The sequence below is a fragment of the Peromyscus maniculatus genome, chromosome 4 (assembly GCF_049852395.1).
Source record: "Peromyscus maniculatus bairdii isolate BWxNUB_F1_BW_parent chromosome 4, HU_Pman_BW_mat_3.1, whole genome shotgun sequence".
NCBI lineage: Eukaryota > Metazoa > Chordata > Mammalia > Rodentia > Cricetidae > Peromyscus > Peromyscus maniculatus.
Genome location: NC_134855.1, coordinates 68,823,809 through 68,844,815, shown reverse-complemented (window position 1 = coordinate 68,844,815; position 21,007 = coordinate 68,823,809). Strand labels below are relative to the sequence as shown.

At 41.7% G+C, this 21,007-nt stretch overlaps 1 protein-coding gene across 15 annotated transcripts in view; it reads right to left on the bottom strand.

The window, feature by feature from the left end:
* The window catches only part of Ambra1 (autophagy and beclin 1 regulator 1), a 213,024-nt gene that overhangs the window by 100,229 nt on the left and 91,788 nt on the right, over window positions 1-21,007 (bottom strand). For 8 of the 15 annotated variants that reach the window (XM_016002829.3, XM_076570034.1, XM_016002835.3 and 5 more), the window contains 3 exons: window positions 20,598-20,777; window positions 6,336-6,416; window positions 5,480-5,580 (listed from right to left, as the gene is read on the bottom strand). In XM_016002829.3, the coding sequence (XP_015858315.1) occupies window positions 5,480-5,580; window positions 6,336-6,416; window positions 20,598-20,777 (362 nt within the window). The remainder of the gene's footprint in view (window positions 1-5,479; window positions 5,581-6,335; window positions 6,417-20,597; window positions 20,778-21,007) is intronic. The other 7 variants (XM_076570035.1, XM_076570038.1, XM_076570039.1 and 4 more) reach the window with 1 other exon arrangement.

Sequence of the window (21,007 nt, the reverse complement as noted above, 5' to 3'; positions counted from 1 at the left end):
GGGTACAGAGCAGAGAGAGAAAAAATGCAAAAATCAGTATTTATTTCTATTTGTACTTAATACCAAGGTAACCCAACTGTATTTATTATCACCCATCTTCCCCAGATTTGATAAGTCAAGTGCAGAGCTGGCACACATGAATGACAAAGCAATCTATTGGACTAAACAATTGCGCTGCTATCAGGTTGGCAAGTTAGGATAATTCCTAAAAATCAGAAACCAAGAGGCCCCAGATGTCTGCTGAGTTGACCTAACTAAGCTAGAAAGATCCTGATAGGAACTCCCTAATGTACCAGGCTAGTGGGAGAAATGTGAGAGCACTGGTATTGTATAGGAAGTAAGAAGAATGCCAGCGCTGGAAATACAATATCCATAATTCCAGCACTTGGGCAAGCTGAGGCAGGAAGCTCACTGTGTGTTCAATACTAACCTAGGTTAGAGAGTAAGTTCCAGGACAGCCTGAACGGCACAGTGAAACTATGCCAAACAAACATACAAAAAACAACTAAGTTGAAAATGAAGGATGGAAAAAGATTTATCATGTAATCAGAAACCATGAAAGAATTGGACTAGCTATACTAATACAAAAATAGAGACATTTTATAGTATGAGAGTTAATTTTAATTCATCATGAAGTTATAAAAATTCTGAACATGTATGCATCCAATGACAATGGCAAAAACACTTTAATAAAAAAGTAACAAAACTGAAGGGAGAAACAATTCAGCAATAATAGTTTGTTTCAATACCATTTTGAAAATGGACAAAACAAGACACAAAACCAACAAGAAACTGGGTGGCGGCGGCGCACGCCTTTAATCTCAGCACTCCAGCACTCAGGAGGCAAAGGTAGGTGGATCTCTGTGAATTCAAGGCCAGCCTGGGCTACAGAGCGAGATACAGGACAGCTAGGGAGAAACCCTGTCTCGAAAACCAAACCAAACCAAGCCCGCCCCCCCCCAAAAAAAAAGGAAAAGAAAGGAAGGAAGGAAGGAAGGCCCAACCAACAAGAATACACAAAACATCAACACTATTAATCAAGCATCTGCACTTCACCGAACACCAACAGAATACACATTTTGACCAAGCACATTTGCTAGGCTAGCCCATATGCTAAGCCCGTCCACCAAAAGTTACAATAAATTTAAAATAACTGAAATTATACAAAGTATACTCTTAAGCCACACCAAAATTAAATAAGAGATTTTTTTAAAAAGAGGAAAATATAGTCATAAGTTATGTGGAAAAAGAAAAATGCACCCCTAAACAACTAAACCAGTGGTTCTCGAACTTTCTAATGCTGCAACCCTTTAATACAGTTTTTCCATGTTGTGGTGACCCCCCCTCCAACCATAACATTATTTTTGTTGCTACTTTATAACTGTAATTTTGGTACTGTTATGAATGATAATGTAAATGTCTCTGTTTTCTGATGGTCTTAGGTGACCCCTCTGAAAGGGCTGTCCGGCAAACCCAAAGGGGTCGAGACTCACAGGTTGAGAACCAATGGAGTAAAGTGTCAAAGGAGAAACCAAGATGACTGGGCACAAGGCCATCTCTAATCGAGGACACCTGACTAGATTCGAATGACCTGTGGGTAAGAGCAAGAAGAACTTGACACTTCCCATTGATTTTAGTCAAAATAGTGATTTAGTACATCAGGCTCACATCTGCCAGGAACAGATGCTCATTAGGATGAAAGTCAAGAGGATTATGCAGGGCAGATAACATACCCTACATTACTCAGGCCCTATCTTCAGAAGATTTTTGTTCTTCAAGTAATTATCAGGAAGCTGTCTAATGCCAGGACTTCTCATTTCACTTCTCTGAGGCCTCAAACATGTCAAAAACTATTACAAGATCAGAAACCTTTTGGAGTTCCCTACTTGAACTCAAGCAAAATGGCTTAGAAGACAGAAGAGAGTTAGGCAGACCAGCTTTAATCTCCCAACTCTGTCTCTCATAGTATTATGCTGGGCAAGTGACATAAATTCTCTGAGCTTCAGTTTTCTTCCCTACTGGGTAGAAATGCTAACACTAACACCTACTTCACAGGGTTGGAACAATGATTTACAGAGACAGTGTAAGGGAAAGTACTAAGGACTACTCTGAGGCAGTGGCTAACTTCATTTCAGTCCTTGTCTGCTAAAAAGTCAACTGGGAGAGCTTTCTCGACTGCTACATGCACCCCACCCCCAATATACGTGTTGGAGATGCAACAGCACTTGAGGGTATGTATATTAAGTATGGGTCCAGAATCTGTGCTGCCCTGGGTTGATAGGTAGTTGGAGACCAGTAGGAACCTACAAAATTGTGGAGACTGCACCCAAACAAAAGAGAAGAGCACTCTGGTGCAATGGCTCCATTTGTCTAGGATCACTCCCAGACTCTGGTGGATGAAAGGATCTTAATTTCCCACCAATCTATTTTTACTGACATTTCAGAACAGATTTGCCGAGAGCCCACTGGAGAGTCACTTGTCCCTATAGTACTAGTCACAAGTCCTAAAACAGCAATGGGATGCTTGCTTTGTCCTTCTACAGCTACATACAGAGGTTCTACTTATGTCTGGACCAAGAACTGAGCAGCACTTTAAGGTATGATCTATCACTAAGATTTCAAGATACAGGAGGGCGGGGATTCTGTCCGTTTTGTTCACCCTGCTAGCCTAGCACACTGCCTGGACTGAAACAAGTGCAGAACAAATATTTGTCAAATGTAACTGTTCTGAAACCATCACAATATTGTTCCAATCATATAAGAGAAAGTACCTTTCCAGAAAAATTGGGAATGTTTTACTGTTAAAAGACCAATTTCTCTTGCACTCTGAAAGCCATTATTACAGCACCTCAAATTACATGATCACAAGTAAGTTTGATAAAAAGCAAAACAACTATATCCAGGAGAACAAGAAGGCTCAAAGAAAAAAAAAAGCTATTATTATATAGTAAGATTTCCCTCAGTAAGCACCACTCAGATATAAAGGGTCATGCCTAGGAACCACCATTTAAAACAGAAAAAGTGAATAGGAAAAACTCTGAAGATCAGTGAAAGATTCCTGGGATCCCTTTCTGTCTTCTGTGTTAAGGTATTGGAAAAGGAATTCTGTTGATCCTTTGTGTTTTTTAAATAACCATGGGGCAGCAGACTAAAAAAGTAGCTTGGAGTCTAAGTCTTAGAGTCCACTGTCTGGGCTGTCCTGTTTCCTCTACTCTCTGGCTTGATGGTGAAGGCCTGTCCAGAGTCACCAGTGTTCCCTCCACCATTCATTATATAATACCACTTGTCTCAGAACTACTGCAGGATTGGAATGAAACTTTCCTAAAGTACTTAAAATGCTTCCTAGTACATAGTAAGTAATGTACACTTGGGTTTTTGTTGCTATTACTATTAGTGCTGCAGTTTTCTAAAGGAAAGATAAAGAAAAAATGACACAGCTGTTAACAGACTATGGAAGGACATCCAAGTATCTATACATGATAACAGCTTCATGGGAAGTCACAATAGGCATGCTAATATTGCAATTAAGAAAATGAATATTAATGATGAATAGAAACAATTGCTAACTCAGGCATAAGGTTCTAGAAGTCTAGATTCCTTCTCTTGGTGGCATTTACAATCCTTTGATAGATAAATTTTCTTAGTAGATGCCATACCTATATATAACCTATAAAATGCTAGAACATGCCCCTCATTGTCAAAGGCATCTGTTAGGACAACTAGGTCTGCAGGTGTCAGGACACTGGTCAGAAAGTAGGGAATGAAAAGTAAAGGTGCAAAATTACTAGAGCAAAGGAAGAAAGGAAATAAACTATACAGCTGTTATTTAAAAAAAAAAAAAAAAAGAGCTTAATGCCAAGGAAAGAGAGGTTTTGCTGGCAGCAGAAGAGCAAGATGTGCTATGTGGAGTGGTAGGGGCAGATGTCTGGAACAAAGACAAGGGCAGAGGAGCTCTTTGGTATCATTGCTTAGCAGCAAGTGGTTATCTCTCACAAACCTTCAGCCAAGCCACACAGCAGTGTCAGGCAGAGAGACACAAATCCGCTCTCTTTAACAACTGGGACCAGACCTCTTCTAACAGCTATCTAGAGACAGCGCCTATGAAGTTCTAGTGTCTGGCAGAGAAACTCCTGAGGACTGTGGGATTCTAGACTTCCATGTTAGGTCAAGGGTATTACATTGGGAAGGACCAGATCCCCTGGCCTGCCAGCTGCCACAGCAGCATTATTAAAAATTCTAAAACAAAGCATAGTGGCTCAGGCCTTCTACCCCAGCCTCATGAGGCAGAGGCAGGCAGATCTGAGTTCAAGGCAAGCCTGGTTTCCATGGTCAGTTATAAGCCAGCCAAAGTACACAGTGAAACTGTGTCTCAAAACAAAATTCCCTATAATTTTGGGATTTGGGGATTCATGTTTTTATACCTTTGATCTCAGCACTTGGGAGGCAGAGGCCAGTCAGCCTGGTCTACATAGCAAATTCCAAGCCTGGGGTATATTGTGAGACTATGTTGCCCACACACCATAAAAAAATAAATAAATAAAAATTTTTAAAAAAGAAAGAAAGGAAGGAAGGGAGGAGAGGACAGGGGAGGAGGGGAGGAAGGAAGCCTAAAACAAAGCTAACAGTGAGCAACATTCTCATAGCCCTGCAGCGCCAGCTTCGCACAAGCTGCCTTTCTACCTTTAACCATCACATGGTCCAGGTTTTCAAAAAACACAATGCCATTTAAAATTTTCTAATTAAAGACCCTTTCAAGATATGCCTAATACAACTGAAGTTTTATATATTTTCAGAATAATTTTATAAGTTGGCAGTGAGTGATGGGAAGGAGCAAAGAATGTAATGAGGAAAGAACCTTCATCATAAAAACCAGATTTCTGCTTTGTTCCTTTTTCTGGAGACTGCCCAGAAGTAGCTGCATACATGTCCCAGAACCTGGTGACATCATGTCTCAGGGCCACGAAGCATGGGTCACTTAGGAAATTCATTCAGCATCACCCCCTCAGCAGTTCTGCCCGCCTACTTCCTCCCATGTGGCGTGTTGAGCTGGCTCCACCAGTCTCTCCCCTCCTCCTCCCTCATGTGCTGGCAGAAGCAAAGGGGTGGAGAGGTGTGCATTAAGCTCTTAATCAAAATCACAGGATCTAGCTCATGAGTATCTCACCAAGATACCTTTATCATTCAAATAAAGCATAGCCATGATTTAATTATGTATATGAAGACAAATGGTTTTAAATGTGTTCCTTCCTCCCCCCCCTTTTTTTCTTTTTCTACAAAAAGGCCTAAAGGAAGTAGAACTAGGCAAGAGAAACAGCTTCTCATTCCTACTGATTCTTGCCTGGAAGTAAGAACTGCATATAGGACCCAACAGACGTTCAGACAGATGCTAAGAGACTATCATATCAATACCGGGGGAAAAGGAAGAAGTTTTAGCTTCCCGCCTTTCACAATTTCAAAATCCAAAGAAATGTTTCCTTACCTGCCAGGACCCTGTTAACAGAAGAGTGAGTAGCCAAGCCAGGCTGTCCACGTTCATGAAAAATCCCAGCATAAGGCAAGTACTCAGGCAGCAAAAAACGCCTGTAAGAAGGAACCACATGTGAAAAGCCAACTAAAGACTCCCAAACAACAAAGGAGATGCCACAGAGTCTCAAAATCATCAGCCAAGTAAGGCTGGGCATAATGGTGTACAACTATAATCCTAACACAAGGATGGTAGGTTAAGGCAGGAAGATTGCAAATTCAAGGCCAGACTGGGCCCCAGAACATAAATTGTAACATAATATAGTCTAAAGGATACACTAAGATAAAAATCCATGGAAGCTCAAAAGGTGTAAAAAAAATCCACAGGATTTGTCCTTTTCAAAGTTTGTAACTCCTCACTGCTCTTTTTTCTAAAGTAAAGCTAGCCAGGTGGGGTGGTACACACCCTTAACTCCAGCACTCACAGGCAGAGGCCCACTTGGTCTACATAATTGAGCTGCAGACCAGCTAGAGCTACATAGGAAGACTCTTCCACAAGACTTTCACCTTTGAGCAGTATGCTCTTGGTACCATATTTCTATGCACCATTATTACCTCCCATCTAATGTTTAGGTGGCAGGACTAGAATACAGACTTATTAGGAAACAATTTCATATATGGACAATCCAAAAGCCAGAGGTTAAACTAAAGTCTAAAGGTCTAGGTGGTGGGCCTCAGTGGCAGAATGTTTCTCTAGCATCTGCCAAGGCTCTGGCTCTAGTTCCAGAACTGAAAAACCAAATTAAACCAAATAAAAATGAAATCCTAGGCTTTTATCAAGGATCCCTCTATGCTTACAACCCAGTTCTTACCTTGGGACAAAGCGTCCAAGTGAAGGTGCAGACATTCGGGCATTGCGGGGAGCTCGGTGCCTAGATCTGTCACCATTGTCCCTGGAGAAAACAGAGAGACTACACATAAGACAATGACTAAAGCAGAATCACTCACCTGCTACCAAACATAAGCACCTGTAAACTAAACAACACTTAGAAGAGGTGCCCAAAGGTACCCTCAAGCCAGCTCTGAAAGGATTTTCTTGAGTCAATATGCTCTTTGGACCCTGTAGTATCTGAATGTGAAGCCAAATTAAAATCTAGGGATCTGGAAAGGCTATATAAGAATGTCTTTTTCAGGTTGGAGAGATGGCTCAGAGGTTAAGAGCACTGACTACTCTTTCAGAGGTCCTGAGTTCAATTCTCAGCAACTACATGGTAGCTCACAACCATCTATAATGAGATCGGGTACCCTCCTCTGGCATGCAAACACATATACAGACAGAACACTGTATGCATAATAAATAAATAAATAAATCTTTTTTTAAAAAATGTCTTTTTCTTTTCTTTAAGTATCAGACAGGGTCGCTCTATGTCTTGGCTGTCATGGAACTTGCTATGTAGACCAGGTTGATCTCAAACTCACAGACAACTGTCTCTGCCTCCAGAGTTCCGGGACTAAAGACATGTGCTGCCACATCTGGTCCAAGAATGTCTTTTCTATATTAGAGCCCCTTGGCAGAAAGAGAGACTGATAGAGACTGAGGTTGGGGAGCTAGAGATATAGCCCAGTGGCACAGTCCTTGCCTGTCTGGCTCATTCCTTAGTATCGCCAAAATGGCAAGCAGGCAGAAAGACAGGAATAAGAAAAAAAACCCTTACTTCCTTCTTTGAAAAACTGAAAAATTGACAATGATGAAAAATATTAGAAAATGGCACTTCTTTTTTTTTTTTTTTTTTTTTTGGTTTTTCGAGACAGGGTTTCTCTGTGTAGCTTTGCGCCTTTCCTGGAACTCACTTGGTAGCCCAGGTTGGCCTCGAACTCACAAAGATCCGCCTGCCTCTGCCTCCCGAGTGCTGGGATTAAAGGCGTGCGCCACCAACGCCCAGCTGAAAATGGCACTTCTAAACCAAGTCATTTGAGTTTTTTTTTTAAAAGGTATTTTTATTATAGATTATTGTACCTGCTAAGTTAGTTCAAATGTTGTTAATGTCATCCTACTTAAATCTCTCCAGTAGTCTGATTTTACGTAAGGAAACTAAGAAACAGACAGGCAAATTCAAGGTCACAGGCAAGAATATGGTTGAGGACTCAAGGAAGAGCCAACTTAAACCTTGGGCTCTTTCCACTGTATTTCACTGCTTTCTACAAAAAAAGAGGAAAGAAATTTCACGTGGCTAAAGATTCCAACACATCAAAGAAACAATAAGCCAAAGGGCACTGGCTGGACGGAGCAGTTAATTAGCTGCTTAAACAACTCCAGGAAATAAATGAACCTCTGAAAGCCTGATTTGGGACATCTGAATTCTCTCTTTGGATTACCTTCAGATCAATCAGATAATCTTCAAACTGGCCCTGGAACCAAAGTTAAAGGAACACTTTGGCTTATAAGTGGCCCACTGGGAACTGTACCAGCCAGAAACAAAAGCCTTTAAAGGTTTGTGTTAGGAAGAATGTGCTTCTGAGCATTAAGAACAATCAATACCAAGGCAATTGGAAGCTGATCCATTAGAAGTCAGCATTTGGGTTTCCCCCTAAAGAACAGATACACTACTATTTTCGTAAGATATTGTATTTTGTTGACTTGAAACTCTGGGGTAAAAGAAAAGATCAGGAGGAAGACATAAGATTACATGGGGAGTAAAAAAGAAGGTAGGGGTAAAAAACAATTTATAAGAGGGATGGGATTCTGGAAAGATGGCTCACTGGATATAAAGTTTGCCATTTAAGCATCAGAACTGGAGTTCTGATTCCCAGAACTCATACTGAAAGCTGGGCTGGCAGGGGAGCAGCTTGTAATCCTAGGAAGCAGACAGGGGATCCCCAAGGAAAGCTAGCTACCCAGTTAGGATAGCCAAAATCGGGGAGCTCTGGGTTCATCAAGATACCTTGCCTTAACAAATAAAGTGAAGGAGTAATCAAGGAAGATACTCAACATCAACTTCAAGCCAAAGCCACACACATGTCCACCCCCAGCACACACACACAAATACATCAGAAGTGGTTAACCAATAAAATGCAATTATTGTAGAGCTCTTCACATATACACAAAGAAACTGAATATTAAACAAATAAGATAGCTCTCAAACTAAACATATTTCAAATATATGATTTTGGCTGTGACCAGTTAACGTATTAATTAATTTAAAGGTACAACTAAAGTCATGATAGATAGCTTTTCATTATTGTGCATTTATCAGTGAATGTAACCAATTTTCATGAAAGGAGTTAGAAAACATTTTAAAGTTTAAAAGTGTCCTATGAAAGGAGCACAGAGAGGCCCCCAGGCCTCAGGAAGATTGAAAATAAAGCTGGAAAGCTGCATTACAGTACAGATTCTGTCCCACGGCTCTGGACTGAGCTGCTCTTCCTAGAAAGCCCTTGTGGAGCTGTACATGCTTCTATAAGTCGTAGATTCACCCACTTCTGGTAACATGGAATACAATGATATTAGCAGAGAGGAAGGGCAGGGTACTACACGGTACTGGTGAGGTGCTAATACTCTAACAGAACATAAAACCTGATGACAGGACCCAGGACGACAAGTGACAACGGTGAATGGGGACAAGTTTGACTCCTACAATATATATCACAAACCTCTTTTTGCTGTTTTAAAACCTAAAAACAGTATTTTTTTTTCCATTTTAAATGAGAGGGGGCTAAAATAGTAATTTAATGTGTAAGCACCAACACACACACACACACACACACACACACACACACACACACACCAATTAAAGAAAAGGGAAAGGGGCTAAGATACAGGGAGTAATAGCTTTAAAATGTTTAGTGATTACTGAAACATGATATATAAGATCAAGTCACACAAGATAGAGTGACACACATATAGTGCTCCTAGCACTCATGAGGCCGAAAGGTTTGAGGACAGCCTGGGCTACCCACTGAGACTAGACTCTCACCAATCACTAGAAATAGCTGGCTCAGAGACAAGCAAACTCTCAAATGGACGGCACCACAGAAAAACAACATACAAACGAGCGGCGATGTCTATGGTGGTCTTCATCTTAGCATCTTGGCTAAGGGCGGGTAAGCAGGAGCTGAATGGCATCTCAATAACATGCAGATAAGCCTCTGAACTCAGAATGTTAGGACTCTAGCCACAAAAAAATGACAGGACAAGGACCAGAACAATTAGGGAAATATGAAACGTGAGGAACACACAAATGAGGTGTTGTCTGAGGGAGAAACAAGCAAAATCCTCTAAGAGAAAATAGCATAATAGACAAGCAACTCAAATGTTTACTAACCAGGAAAAATCTTGAAAAGAAGAATGTGTCAAGGCAGCAATGATCAGAATGTCCAAAAGCCAAATTGGGTGACAAGAGGAGGGAAAATTTTTGGTATAGCACACAAAAATCACAAAGGCACAGCTCTAAATAGACTCGAGGTGGAAAGAGTAACTGATTTTATTGCTTATAAAGAAGGGGATTTGGAGATGACTGAAGATGGGAAAACAAATTTCAGTGCATGGGAGATCTGGGGGAAAGAGATAATGATAAGAGTACCAGGAAAAAAACCAAGGGAATTAGAAGCACTTAAAATAATGTCATATTCCAAAGAGTAGGAGCCTGCCTTTCACTTACTGCTAACTCAAGGTTGACAGCAAGCAAGCTGCATGAGCTAGAAGGCAGTGAAGAAAGTCAAAAAGAGACCAAATATGATGCCAGATGAGCAGACCCACAGTAGGTCGACATTAACAGTAGTGGCAAGTGCTAAATACTGGGCTCTAACATGATATAGCCAACAACCTTTTAAGAAAAGGAAGTGAAGAAAAGGGTATGCAAATATATTAGCGCTGTCTCTCTACCAAGAAAGAGTACTTTTTAAGGGAACCCCCGAGAAATGCTCATCAATTTTAACAGCCAGAGCTGCCTTTAAGCCAGCAGGACAGAAACTGTCTGCATTATTAATGGCTTTCCCAGTTGTTGAACTCTGAGTATCTCTGATTAACTCTCTAAGGGGTATTTGGAGGAGGTGGGGCTAAAAGTTTGTTACAAATGATTTTATAAAGAAACACCCTTCAAACAAGCTTCTAAGACAAGTGTTGCATGAAAGACAACACATCTCCAATACAACGGAGAGACATGGTGGCAGTTCTGCTAAATGTCCAGGATTAATAGCCTCAGGGAAAGGCCATAATTTAAAGGAATGAAAAATACACCTACTGTCTGTTGTCTGAGCCCTGACCAGACAGTCAAGTTGTCATTGTTCCTCAGTGACAAACAGCTCTGATATGAGCTCTGAGGAATGAATCTCTTGCATCAAAAAGCTCAAAAGGCCACTGTCTTGCTGACAGTCCAGTTGAGTTTGGTAACTTGTCTAAAGGCAAATACCACGTTTCCTTACTTCTGCTTCTACTCCTCTCCAGACAATAAAGGCCTAGTTTGCACTCCTGTTTCTGAATGGCACACTGATCTTGGCCAAGTCCTTTTCTTCCTAACTGCTATTAGAAACTGAGACGTATCTATTTCCAGGGATTGCACTTACATAGGGTTTCAAATTTTGTCCCAGCTGACATCCCTTGTAAGGAACCTAACAATGTAGGTCTCCCATTACAGCAGAGCCTTAATTTTTCTCCAAGAAATACTAATATGAGATAATTATCATCTACAAATTCTTGTCCTCCCTTATTATACCTCCTAATTTCATTTGCCTACATTATACCAATTTATATTCATATTGTGCATTTTCTGATAAAACAAACATATAAATCTAAGTGGTAATGTCTTCTTCCTTGCACCTCCTAGCTGTTGAAATTTGTTCCTTCTGTATTTTCCCATTTTCAGCCCAGGCACACAAGTAGATATATTCTACTTTCCTTCTCTTCGTTTCTTCTCCTCCATTATCTAAGAAAAATATTCATATGTACTTCATTTGCTCAGGGAGAGTAGGATTTCTCAAGCTGCCAAGCAATGTTACACACTTCTAAGGAATGTCATAATCTAATGTCATAATCCTTGGTAAAGAAGAAGTATTCATTCATTCATTCATTCATTCATTTATTTTGGTTTTTTGAGACAGGGTTTCTCTGTGTAGCTTTGCGCCTTTCCTGGAACTCGATTTGGAGACCAGGCTAGCCTCGAACTCATAGAGATCCGCCTGCCTCTGCCTCCCGAGTGCTGGAATTAAAGGCGTGCGCCACCACCGCCCGGCAAGAAGTAGTATTTATATAGGTAGCTATTTTATAAATATATTGAGGCTTCACCAAGTACCAGATAGCCTTCTCCTCCCCCTCTTCAGGAGGTCTCCTTACTTCCTAAGAATTTCATTACTTTCTCTTTGCTGAGTATGAAGGAAAACCTTCTAAGGCAGTTAACAGTAAGAGAGATCCAAGAACCTTCAGGCTAAAAGAAGTGTCAGTGCTGTCCGATTTCCTTTGCCATCAGACATCAGGACCTACAGGACCTGAAGAACAGGACTTGTTCCCAAACTGGTTCTTCTGCATTAGTACACTTGTCAAAGCAGGCTCCCTTAGGCAAGGCTTCTTAGAGTTGGCTGTCTAAACACCAAATAATGGCTGCCCCCAATCCACACAAAGTTCAAACTTCCCAGTTAGATGTTCCAAGCTCTCCACAGCACAGGCTCAACCAAGACTAGAGCCCAGACAATAAAGCTAACAGGTAATGATAAGAGATTCTAATTCTAAGCAATGCTGTTCTAAGGGTCAGTTTTTAAGTTATAAAAACTTATTTCAAAATTGTCTGCAGTAACAGTAAGACTGAGGAAGCATTTTATTTGGAGAAGTAAATGAGATGGCCATCTTCCCAAGGATATCCACAAATAGGCCTCAGTCTTGGAAAACATTAAGGAGGCATACATAGTGACCTACATTTGTAGTGCCCCTCCTTGGGGAACTGAGGCCAGAGGATCATCTGAGCCCAGAAGTTCAGGTCCAGTCTCAACAACATACAAAAATTCAATCTCAAATAATAACAACAAAAAACTGACATCTAGTTAGGGATGGTGGTAAACATCTTTAATCCCAGCATGCCGCAGGCAGAAGCAGATGGATCATTGTGAGTTCAAGGCCCACCTGAGCTATGTAATGACTTCCAGGTGATACTACATATTAAGACCCTGGTTTTGTTTTTTTCTTTTTAAAAAAAAAATAGGCATCTATGAAGAAAACATTAAGGACTTTAACAACAAATACTTAAAATCCAATGCTCAAAATATCTTCACTTATGCTATATTTATCACTACTGAACTGATTCTTTTTCTGGTTTTGTTTTGTTTTCTGAAACAAGGTTTCTCTATATAACAGTTCTGGCTGTCCCTCTATATAATAGTTCTGGCTGTCCTGGATCTCGCTCTGTAGACCAGGCTGGCCTTGAACTCAGAGATCCACCTGCCTCTGCCTCCTGAGTGCTGAGATCAAAGGCATGTGCCGCTGCCGCTGCCGCTGCCATCACCACCGGCCTGAACTGGTTCTTTCGCATCAGTTGATTACATCACATTAACCAGGGCTGTCAGAGTTAGCTTCCTAAAGCACATGATTAGTAATGGCTGCCTTTGATAAGCATAAAGTTCAAACTTTCTGCCAGACATTGCAAGCCCTTTTTTAGATCTCAGTTTTCTGATCTTTCTCATATCACTAACACTGCACACCTTTAGTGAGAGATCTATTCAGGCTTCTGAATAAACCCTGCAAATCTGTTCCTGAGCTTTTGCTTGTTATTCCCTTTATCTAGCATATCCTTGCCTAGGCCATTTTCCTCACAGATTCATCTTTCAAAATCCAGGGGCTAGGAAGATGGCTCAGTGGGTAAAATACTGCTGTGGAGGCCTACAACCTGAGTCTGGACCCCCAAAACCCATGTAAAAACTAGACATAATGGTGACCTGTCTGTAATCTCAGCAATCCCCTCTAGAGAGAGAGGCAGAGATAAGAGAATTCTCACAAGTCAAGAGTCACCTAAGCCGGTCATGCAACAGTGAACAAAACAGACCCTGTGTCAAGTCAAGTAGAAGGCGAAAACCAATACATCCATGCAGTGAGATGCAACTCTTCCTCACCCCACCACCAACCCCCACATAACTTAAAAACAAGTAAAAAAATAGTCCTATTCAGTCTTCAAAACCAAGCTCAAACCACAGTCTCCCATTTCTCCAAAACCTGTCCTTTCTTCCTGCAAAGCTGTCCTAAAACTTTAATGGAAGCATTCCAGTCTACCTTTTCACATATTTTTTCACTTCATGTATATGTGTATCAGTGTTTTGCCTACATGTATGTATGTGCATATGTGCATGTGTCCAGAGGCCACAAAGGTCACTGGATCACCTTGAACTGGAATTTTAAACAGTTGTGAATTACCATGTTGGTTCTGGAAGGGTCCACTGGAAGATCAGCCAGTGCTCTTAACTGCTGAGCTATCTCTCCAGTCCCTTTCCACATATTTAAAATATAAAATTCTGACAATTTTATTCTGTAACTAAAATGTTTTAATGTCCCCCTCGTAACAGGATGAAGCTCATCTTCTTGCAAGACATATAAGACTCTAATGTTTGCACTTCTCTGACTCTCAGGGCTCATCTTTTTACATGGATTTGAACTTTAGAGTGACTGATCTAGTCACATCTATCAAGGAAATTCAACTGTCAAAACAACTATGCATCTATTTGTTTTGTTTCTCCAATCCTAGTGTAAGTACAGAAAAACCCAATTTCTAAGACTGAGGTCTGGCTAGGGATGGCTTAGTGGCAGAACATTTGCCCAGCAGCCCGCAAAGAGAACAGCATCTGTTTGGGGTTTTTTAAGTGTTTTTGTTTTGTTTTGGTTGTTGTTGTGGTGATGGTGGTTGTTTTTGTTTTTCAAGATGGGGTTTCTCCCTGTAGTCCTGGCTGCCCTGGAACTTGCTCAGTAGACCAGGCTGGCCTCGAATTCACAGAGATTCACCTATCTCCGCCTCCCGAGTGCTGGGATTAAAGGCGTGTGCCACCATCTTTATGGTGCTGTTTCTCTTGCACTTTTAAAGTTTGTGAAAGGAAGAAAGAAAGACAACTCCTTTTCAAAATGATGCAGCTATCTCTCTCTGAAGATTTCAGATGGCAAATGCTGCCTTTTCTTTCTTGGATACAACTTACATATTTGTTATTAGAGATAAGTCAAAGACTCCTACAGAAATCATGGAACTTCCTAGCTCAGAAGAGAAAGCCTGAGCAAGTAAACTAAGGACATGTGGCTTCCTTGCTGGAATTACTAGGTAGGACTTGAAGTAAATGTCGCAGTCTCACGCAGGATCAGCACCTGAAGGAGCTTTACTTATCTGGTAAATATTTCCTTTGCCACAGGCTGAACTAAATTTCAGTCATATCAAAAGAGCAGAGGACGAACAGTACATTGTAAACTAGAGGTGGACAACTTTTCCTATGCCATGTCCAGTCAGATGTTAGAGTGATAGCCTTTGGGACTCTCCTCAGCTACACCAAACACAAGAAGACCTGTTGAGGACATCCCTGAAAGGCGAGCATACAAAGAAAGCTCAGGCAGGTGAGGTAGCACACACGCTTGCAGCCCCAGCTACTGAGCTTGGGTGGGACATGACATAAGCTCAAGAGTTGGAGAGCAGCCTCAGAAACATAGCAAGGCCCTACCTTAAAACAAAAGAGGGCTGGAGAGTTGGTTCAAAGTTAAGAGTATTTGTTGCCTTTGCATAAGACCTGGGTTTAATTCCCAGCACGAACATGGCAGCTCTTAACTTCCTGTAACTCCAGGGCCTCTTCTGACCTCCTAAGACACCAGGCACAAATGCGGTGTACACACACACACACACACACACACACACACACACACACACACACACACGCAGGCTAAACACATATATGCATAAAAAAATAATTTGGGGGGCTGGAGAGATGGCTCAGAGGTTAAGAGCACCGACTGCTGGAGAGATGGCTCAGAGGTTAAGAGCACCGACTGCTCTTCCAGAGGTCCTGAGTTCAATTCCCAGCACCCACACGGTGGCTCACAACCATCTGTAGGAGATCTGATGCCCTCTTCTGTGTATATAATAAATAAATAAATCTTTTAAAAAATAATTTGGCATGGTGGTATAAACACCTATAATCCCAGTACTCAGGAGGCTGCAGCAGGATAATCAAGAGTTACAGGCTAGCCTGAGCCACACAGTGAGACTGTCTAAAAATAATAACAAAGAGCCATTCAAGATCAGGTAGCTTGCCTAGCAAGCAATTGGTCCTAGGTTCAATTCCTACTTCTACTTCCACCCCACCCTAAAAGAAAAAAAGCAAGGGAGGGAGGGACAGCAGGAGAGAAATCAATTTTAACTAACCTGAAGACTCCATCTTAAACAGAAAGACTAAGATTCTCATTGAGAGTTTTCCAAGGCAAAAATCCCAATACAGCCCAGTGTCAACACCATGAATAAAGGAAGGGTTTATTCTCTTCCATGCTAGCAGCAATCTTAAGATGCTGAATATAATTACCAGTGGCTATATGCTTGGGGGAAGTATTTGTGGCTGATCTAATCTGAAGCATCTGTAATTCTCTCTGTCATTAGCAAGTATCGGCTCAGGGTATCTATCCTTTGCCTCAGATGGCAAAGCAGCTACAGAAAGAGGCAGGAAGGGCAGGGACATGAGCTGGGAAAGATTCTAGAACCATAATTAGGGTAACAGATAAAAGAAAGAAAGGTACAAGACTAGCGAGAAGTCAGGGTCACTGAGATAGTTCAGAACATAAAAGTGTTTGCCACAAAAGCCTGACGATGACTTTGATTCCCAGATCCCACAGTGGAAGGAGATAAAGAAGAGCACTGCTTCCATCTCCCACCCTCCCCTCTCTTGTGGTTTTTCAAGACAGAGCTTCTCTGTGTAACCCTGGTTGTCCTGGAACTCACACTGTAGACCAGGCTGGCCTGGAACCCACAGAGATCCACGTGTCTCTGCCTCCTGAGTGCTGAGATTAAAGGCGTGTGCCACCATCACCCTGTTCCTTTTTTTTTTTATTAAACAACTTTTTTAGTTGTTTTTTGAGACAAGGTCTTTATGTAGCCTTGGCTGTCCTAGAATATGGTATATATACCAGGATGGCCTTGAACTCACAGAGCTCTGCCTGCCTCTGCATCCCAAGCACTGGGATTAAAGGTATGTGCCAATAAGTAAGTCCCAGACCCTCTCTTTCTGTCTAATAATAATTTTTTAATTAAAAAATAAAGACTAACTAGAATAGAATTGTCATAAACACACACATTATTTTTCTTGAAGACCTTAGCACTTTTCTTGGGGTTTTTGTAAGAGCCCCCTGCCCTCTTATCTAAAGGGAAGGTAAAAATTAAAATAAGAGTTTTGCTATGTTTATATGATATCTACATTCAAGTAAGTGGTCTGGGCTCTAAAACAGGCAGACAATAATGTCAACGGGCAGACACACCTTTACCCTGCTTGTGAACCTTTTTATGCAGAGACTGCTGGCTGAGGGCTTCAGAAGAGACCTGCTGACAGCAGGTTTCTGGATGTCCTGTTTGTACATTTTGATAAACACTGGGATCCTGCCATTTCAATCCTTACTACAGACAGAGATGAATGGCAGGAGTAAATGCTTGCCTAGGAAGATGGTCATCAATCCAGACTACAAAAGAATAGAAAATTTAACCCGACCAACTTCCAAGGCCATCCTCCCTCAAGATAAATCTGAAAGGTGTTCTTCCACAATAACTGCATGAAAGGGCCCAGATATGATTGTACATCACCATAAAAGGACTTTATAGCTGAAGACAATAAATATACTGATTCCTGTTCTCTAATCTTAGACATCTCTCATATGGTAATATCCTCAGTCAGAGAACATCAGATAAGATTGAGTTATTAATCCTATTGGTTGGTCATTATAAAGATTACACAAAAATTTAAAATCTAATATCTACATGTAAAAAACATGTAAACAATTTACATTTGTACATAAAGTATGGCTACTTCAGCAACTGGTACATATACATATACAGATATAGATATGAAGTTGCCACTTTGGCATGTATACTATAAACACTAATACCTTTTATTCAATTGATGATGAAAGAGAACCAAAGAAAACATGATCTGGTTTTCTGGGAACTTATTGCACCTGGGCAAAACTGTTCAAGAACAATATAATGGATCTATGACTTAGAAAAAGGGAGAGTGGAGAAGCCTATGTAAAGCCTCACAGGCATGACTGTGATGTGCTGAGAAGATATGGAAACAAAATAGAATAGTGCCTCTTAATGGTGGTGTCCTGTTAGGCAGATTCCAGATCACATAAACCTTACCTGCTCCTCTGTATTAAAATAACTATAAATTATGACTATATAATCCCCCTACATACACACACACACACACACACACACACACACACACACACACACACACACCTACCTTTTCTAAGGGCTGGAGAGATAGCCCAGAAGTTAAGAGCACTCGTTGCTCTTCCAGAAGACTAAGGTTCAGTTCTAAGCACCTACATGGCAGTTTACAACTGTCTGTAACTCCAGTTCCAGGAGACCTGACACCCTTGTCTCATCTCTTCGGGCACCAGACACACAATGGTGTACAGACATAAATGCAGGCAAAACACCCATACACATAAGATAAAAATTAATGTAAAAAATTAACCTCCTTTCTAGTTATCAAAGCTAAGGAATAGGAATTAAGGCACATAAATTAGAACAGGCTACTACATTCCTCATCTCACTTTCTCCTCTTCCGAGCACTAGAGATTAAAAGGAGCAACTATAACCATCACTCAGCTTACAGGACCAGGAGGAAGAGAGAGGAGCTAGAAAAAGAAACAAACGGCAAGTCAGTATCAACCTCTCTCACTACAAAACCTAGGCTACTCTAATGTTAAGGTAACTGATCCTTGGCTGCTACAAGACCAAGATTATGGTTCGCACCAGAACCACCTTCCTCCAAAAGTCAAACATCTGGGGAAAGACTTATGAGTGGGGCATTAGGGAAATCAGCCCAAGGCTAATAAAGACACCTAGGAAAAAAACACTGTTAGCTGATGAAGAAAGGTAAAGACGACAATGTAAAATGAGGTCATGCTGAAGCCCAGGGAGATGATTAGAGCACAGGTGGGCTGGGGGAGCACACACAGAAGGCAGTCTGACAGAGGAAAATCGAGGGGGAAGGAAGGGGAGAGAGAGGAGGTGGCACCAGAAGAAAGGGAAGGTAAAATGAGAACAGAACATTTTAAACTAACCCAGAACTCCATTGTGAAGGACAAGTCACGAGGCAGAGTACAGCTGAAAAGACATGATCCCCACATCACACCACTGGTAACAGATAATTTAGACTGCTAAGCATGCATGGAAAGAGGCTAGGCAAGCCAGAATCCTGACTCCCAGAGCACAAGTCACTCAGGTTTTTCACAGCACTGCAACCACAGTATATGTGTTTCTCTCTCTCGTCTCTCTTCTCTACTCCTCCTCCACATACATACACAGTGGGGTGTGTGTGTGTGTGTGTGTGTGTGTGTGTGTGTGTGTGTGTGTGTGTGTGTGTGTGTGTATTTACAGTACTGGGGAATCCAACACAAGACCTCACATGTTAAGCAGGTGAATTATATCCAAAGCCCATTGGCATGTCTGTTTAAACTGCTTCCCTAAATGGACCCTGGTGCCAGAAAAACTATTACAACTCCAGGAAAACGTATGTCATTATAGGCATCTGTCTGGCTCCTTTCACTGTTATTATGCAGTCATCTTGCCCAAGAGGACAGACAGAGAAAAGGGCAGGCAGAGGGTCAGAGAGGTACTAGACTCTTCTTCAGTGATTGATGACATAGTACCACCACACGCCTGCTTCAGGCTACCCTTGCATTTATTGAACATTTAAATCTTTTTCAGACCATTCTATGTTCTTCCTTTTGTTTCCCAGGATTCAAATGTTCGTGTGTTCACCAAAAGCACCAGGAAGGCAAGCCAGAACAATGGTGTTCCACTTTATCTTAGTTCTTTCTGGCAAAGAGATCAAACATACCCTACAGTTCTATTACAAGATAGCTTCTGGGGATCTAACCATGTAGCTTACAAGAGGGAGATGGTTAGGGAGAGGTAAGAACTCATAAGATCCCAGATCTACTAAGGCATGTCGAGAAGGGAGAAGAGACTGTCATATTCCAATAACGGCATCAGAAAAAGGAGAGGGAAATGCTTCCTTTTCTTTTGCATGTTAAAGAATGGCATAATACAAAAATCAAAACAAAAGCCAAATGTCTAATTTGACACAAGCCAGAAAAACTCGGTTTCAGGCTGGCGGCACAACAAATGGTTAGAAAGTCAGGAACAGAGTGTCTGAGAGGCAAAATTCAGCAGGAGGGTTGGAAAGCATGGACTCTGGAGCTTGGGGCTGATCTTGTTCCTCTGGCCTCATCCCTGTCCTATTCCACAACAATATCAACAACAAAGAAAAGAAAGAAAAAAAAAGGAGGAAGAGGCAGTGGCCTCAAGGGCAGCTGTGGTTGCAATGGGGGGGGGGTGGCAGCAGCATAAAGCAGCCACCCCTCAACCCACTACTGTAATCTGACAGGGGACAGTCTGAGGGTTACTGGTGGGACCTGGAATAGGAAAAAAAGTTGGTGCAAGAGAGTTAGATCTCAAGGAATTAGTTTATTCAGGTTACTGAGACAGAAGATTCACTTTAAAGAAATCGAATATTTAAAATGAGACTTAATCTTCACATCTATTGCAGTTAAGGGAGTAAGTCTCCCACTTCCTTCTGTCCTGTGAAGATAGCCCAAGAGAAGCATTTTCATCATACATGCCACAAGGAGATACAAATGTGGCCAGGAGAGCAGCAGTCCTCCTTTCCCACTCAGGCCTGGGGCTCAATGGGCTGTCTTTTCCCAAAGGCTCTGGTGATTCAGCAAGGCAACTGCCAGAAACAGGAGCGCTCTGGGCATTTGAGCCCTCCGCTCCTAATTTCTGCTTGCTACTCATAAATAATAACTTAGGGGTTGCGAGCAAGAATGCTTACCATTGCTACAAAAGCAGTGGCCAACTTGGAAGCACTCTCAGACTGGGAGGAAGAGGAAAGAAGCAAACTGAGAAGATACTTACTCAAAGTCCTCAAATTCCAAGTCGGCTCCCTCTACTGACGGACCCTGGTTGTCTGAAGAAGAGGAGGAGGAGGAAGAACGAAGGCGATTCTGTTGGTAGCGCATGGAGCGCTGGCGAATACTGTCTCTCCGTGAGAGATACTGGATCATCCTCTGGGCGTAGTATGCAGCAGGAGATAATCTGAGAGAGACAGAGATGGACAAACACAAACTAGCACTAATTGGGGGAATACTGTGAAAGACAGCAAAGCCAGCTCTCCCATGGCATCTCCCTGCTGAGACAAACTCCGGATACACGAAAAATACAGGCCATTTAACTCACCAGGAGGTTTGTGCTGCAGAACATGTGTACCAGACTACCCCCAAAGCTTCTGTTCTGAGATAAGGCAAACAAGCAGTGTAATTGGTAAT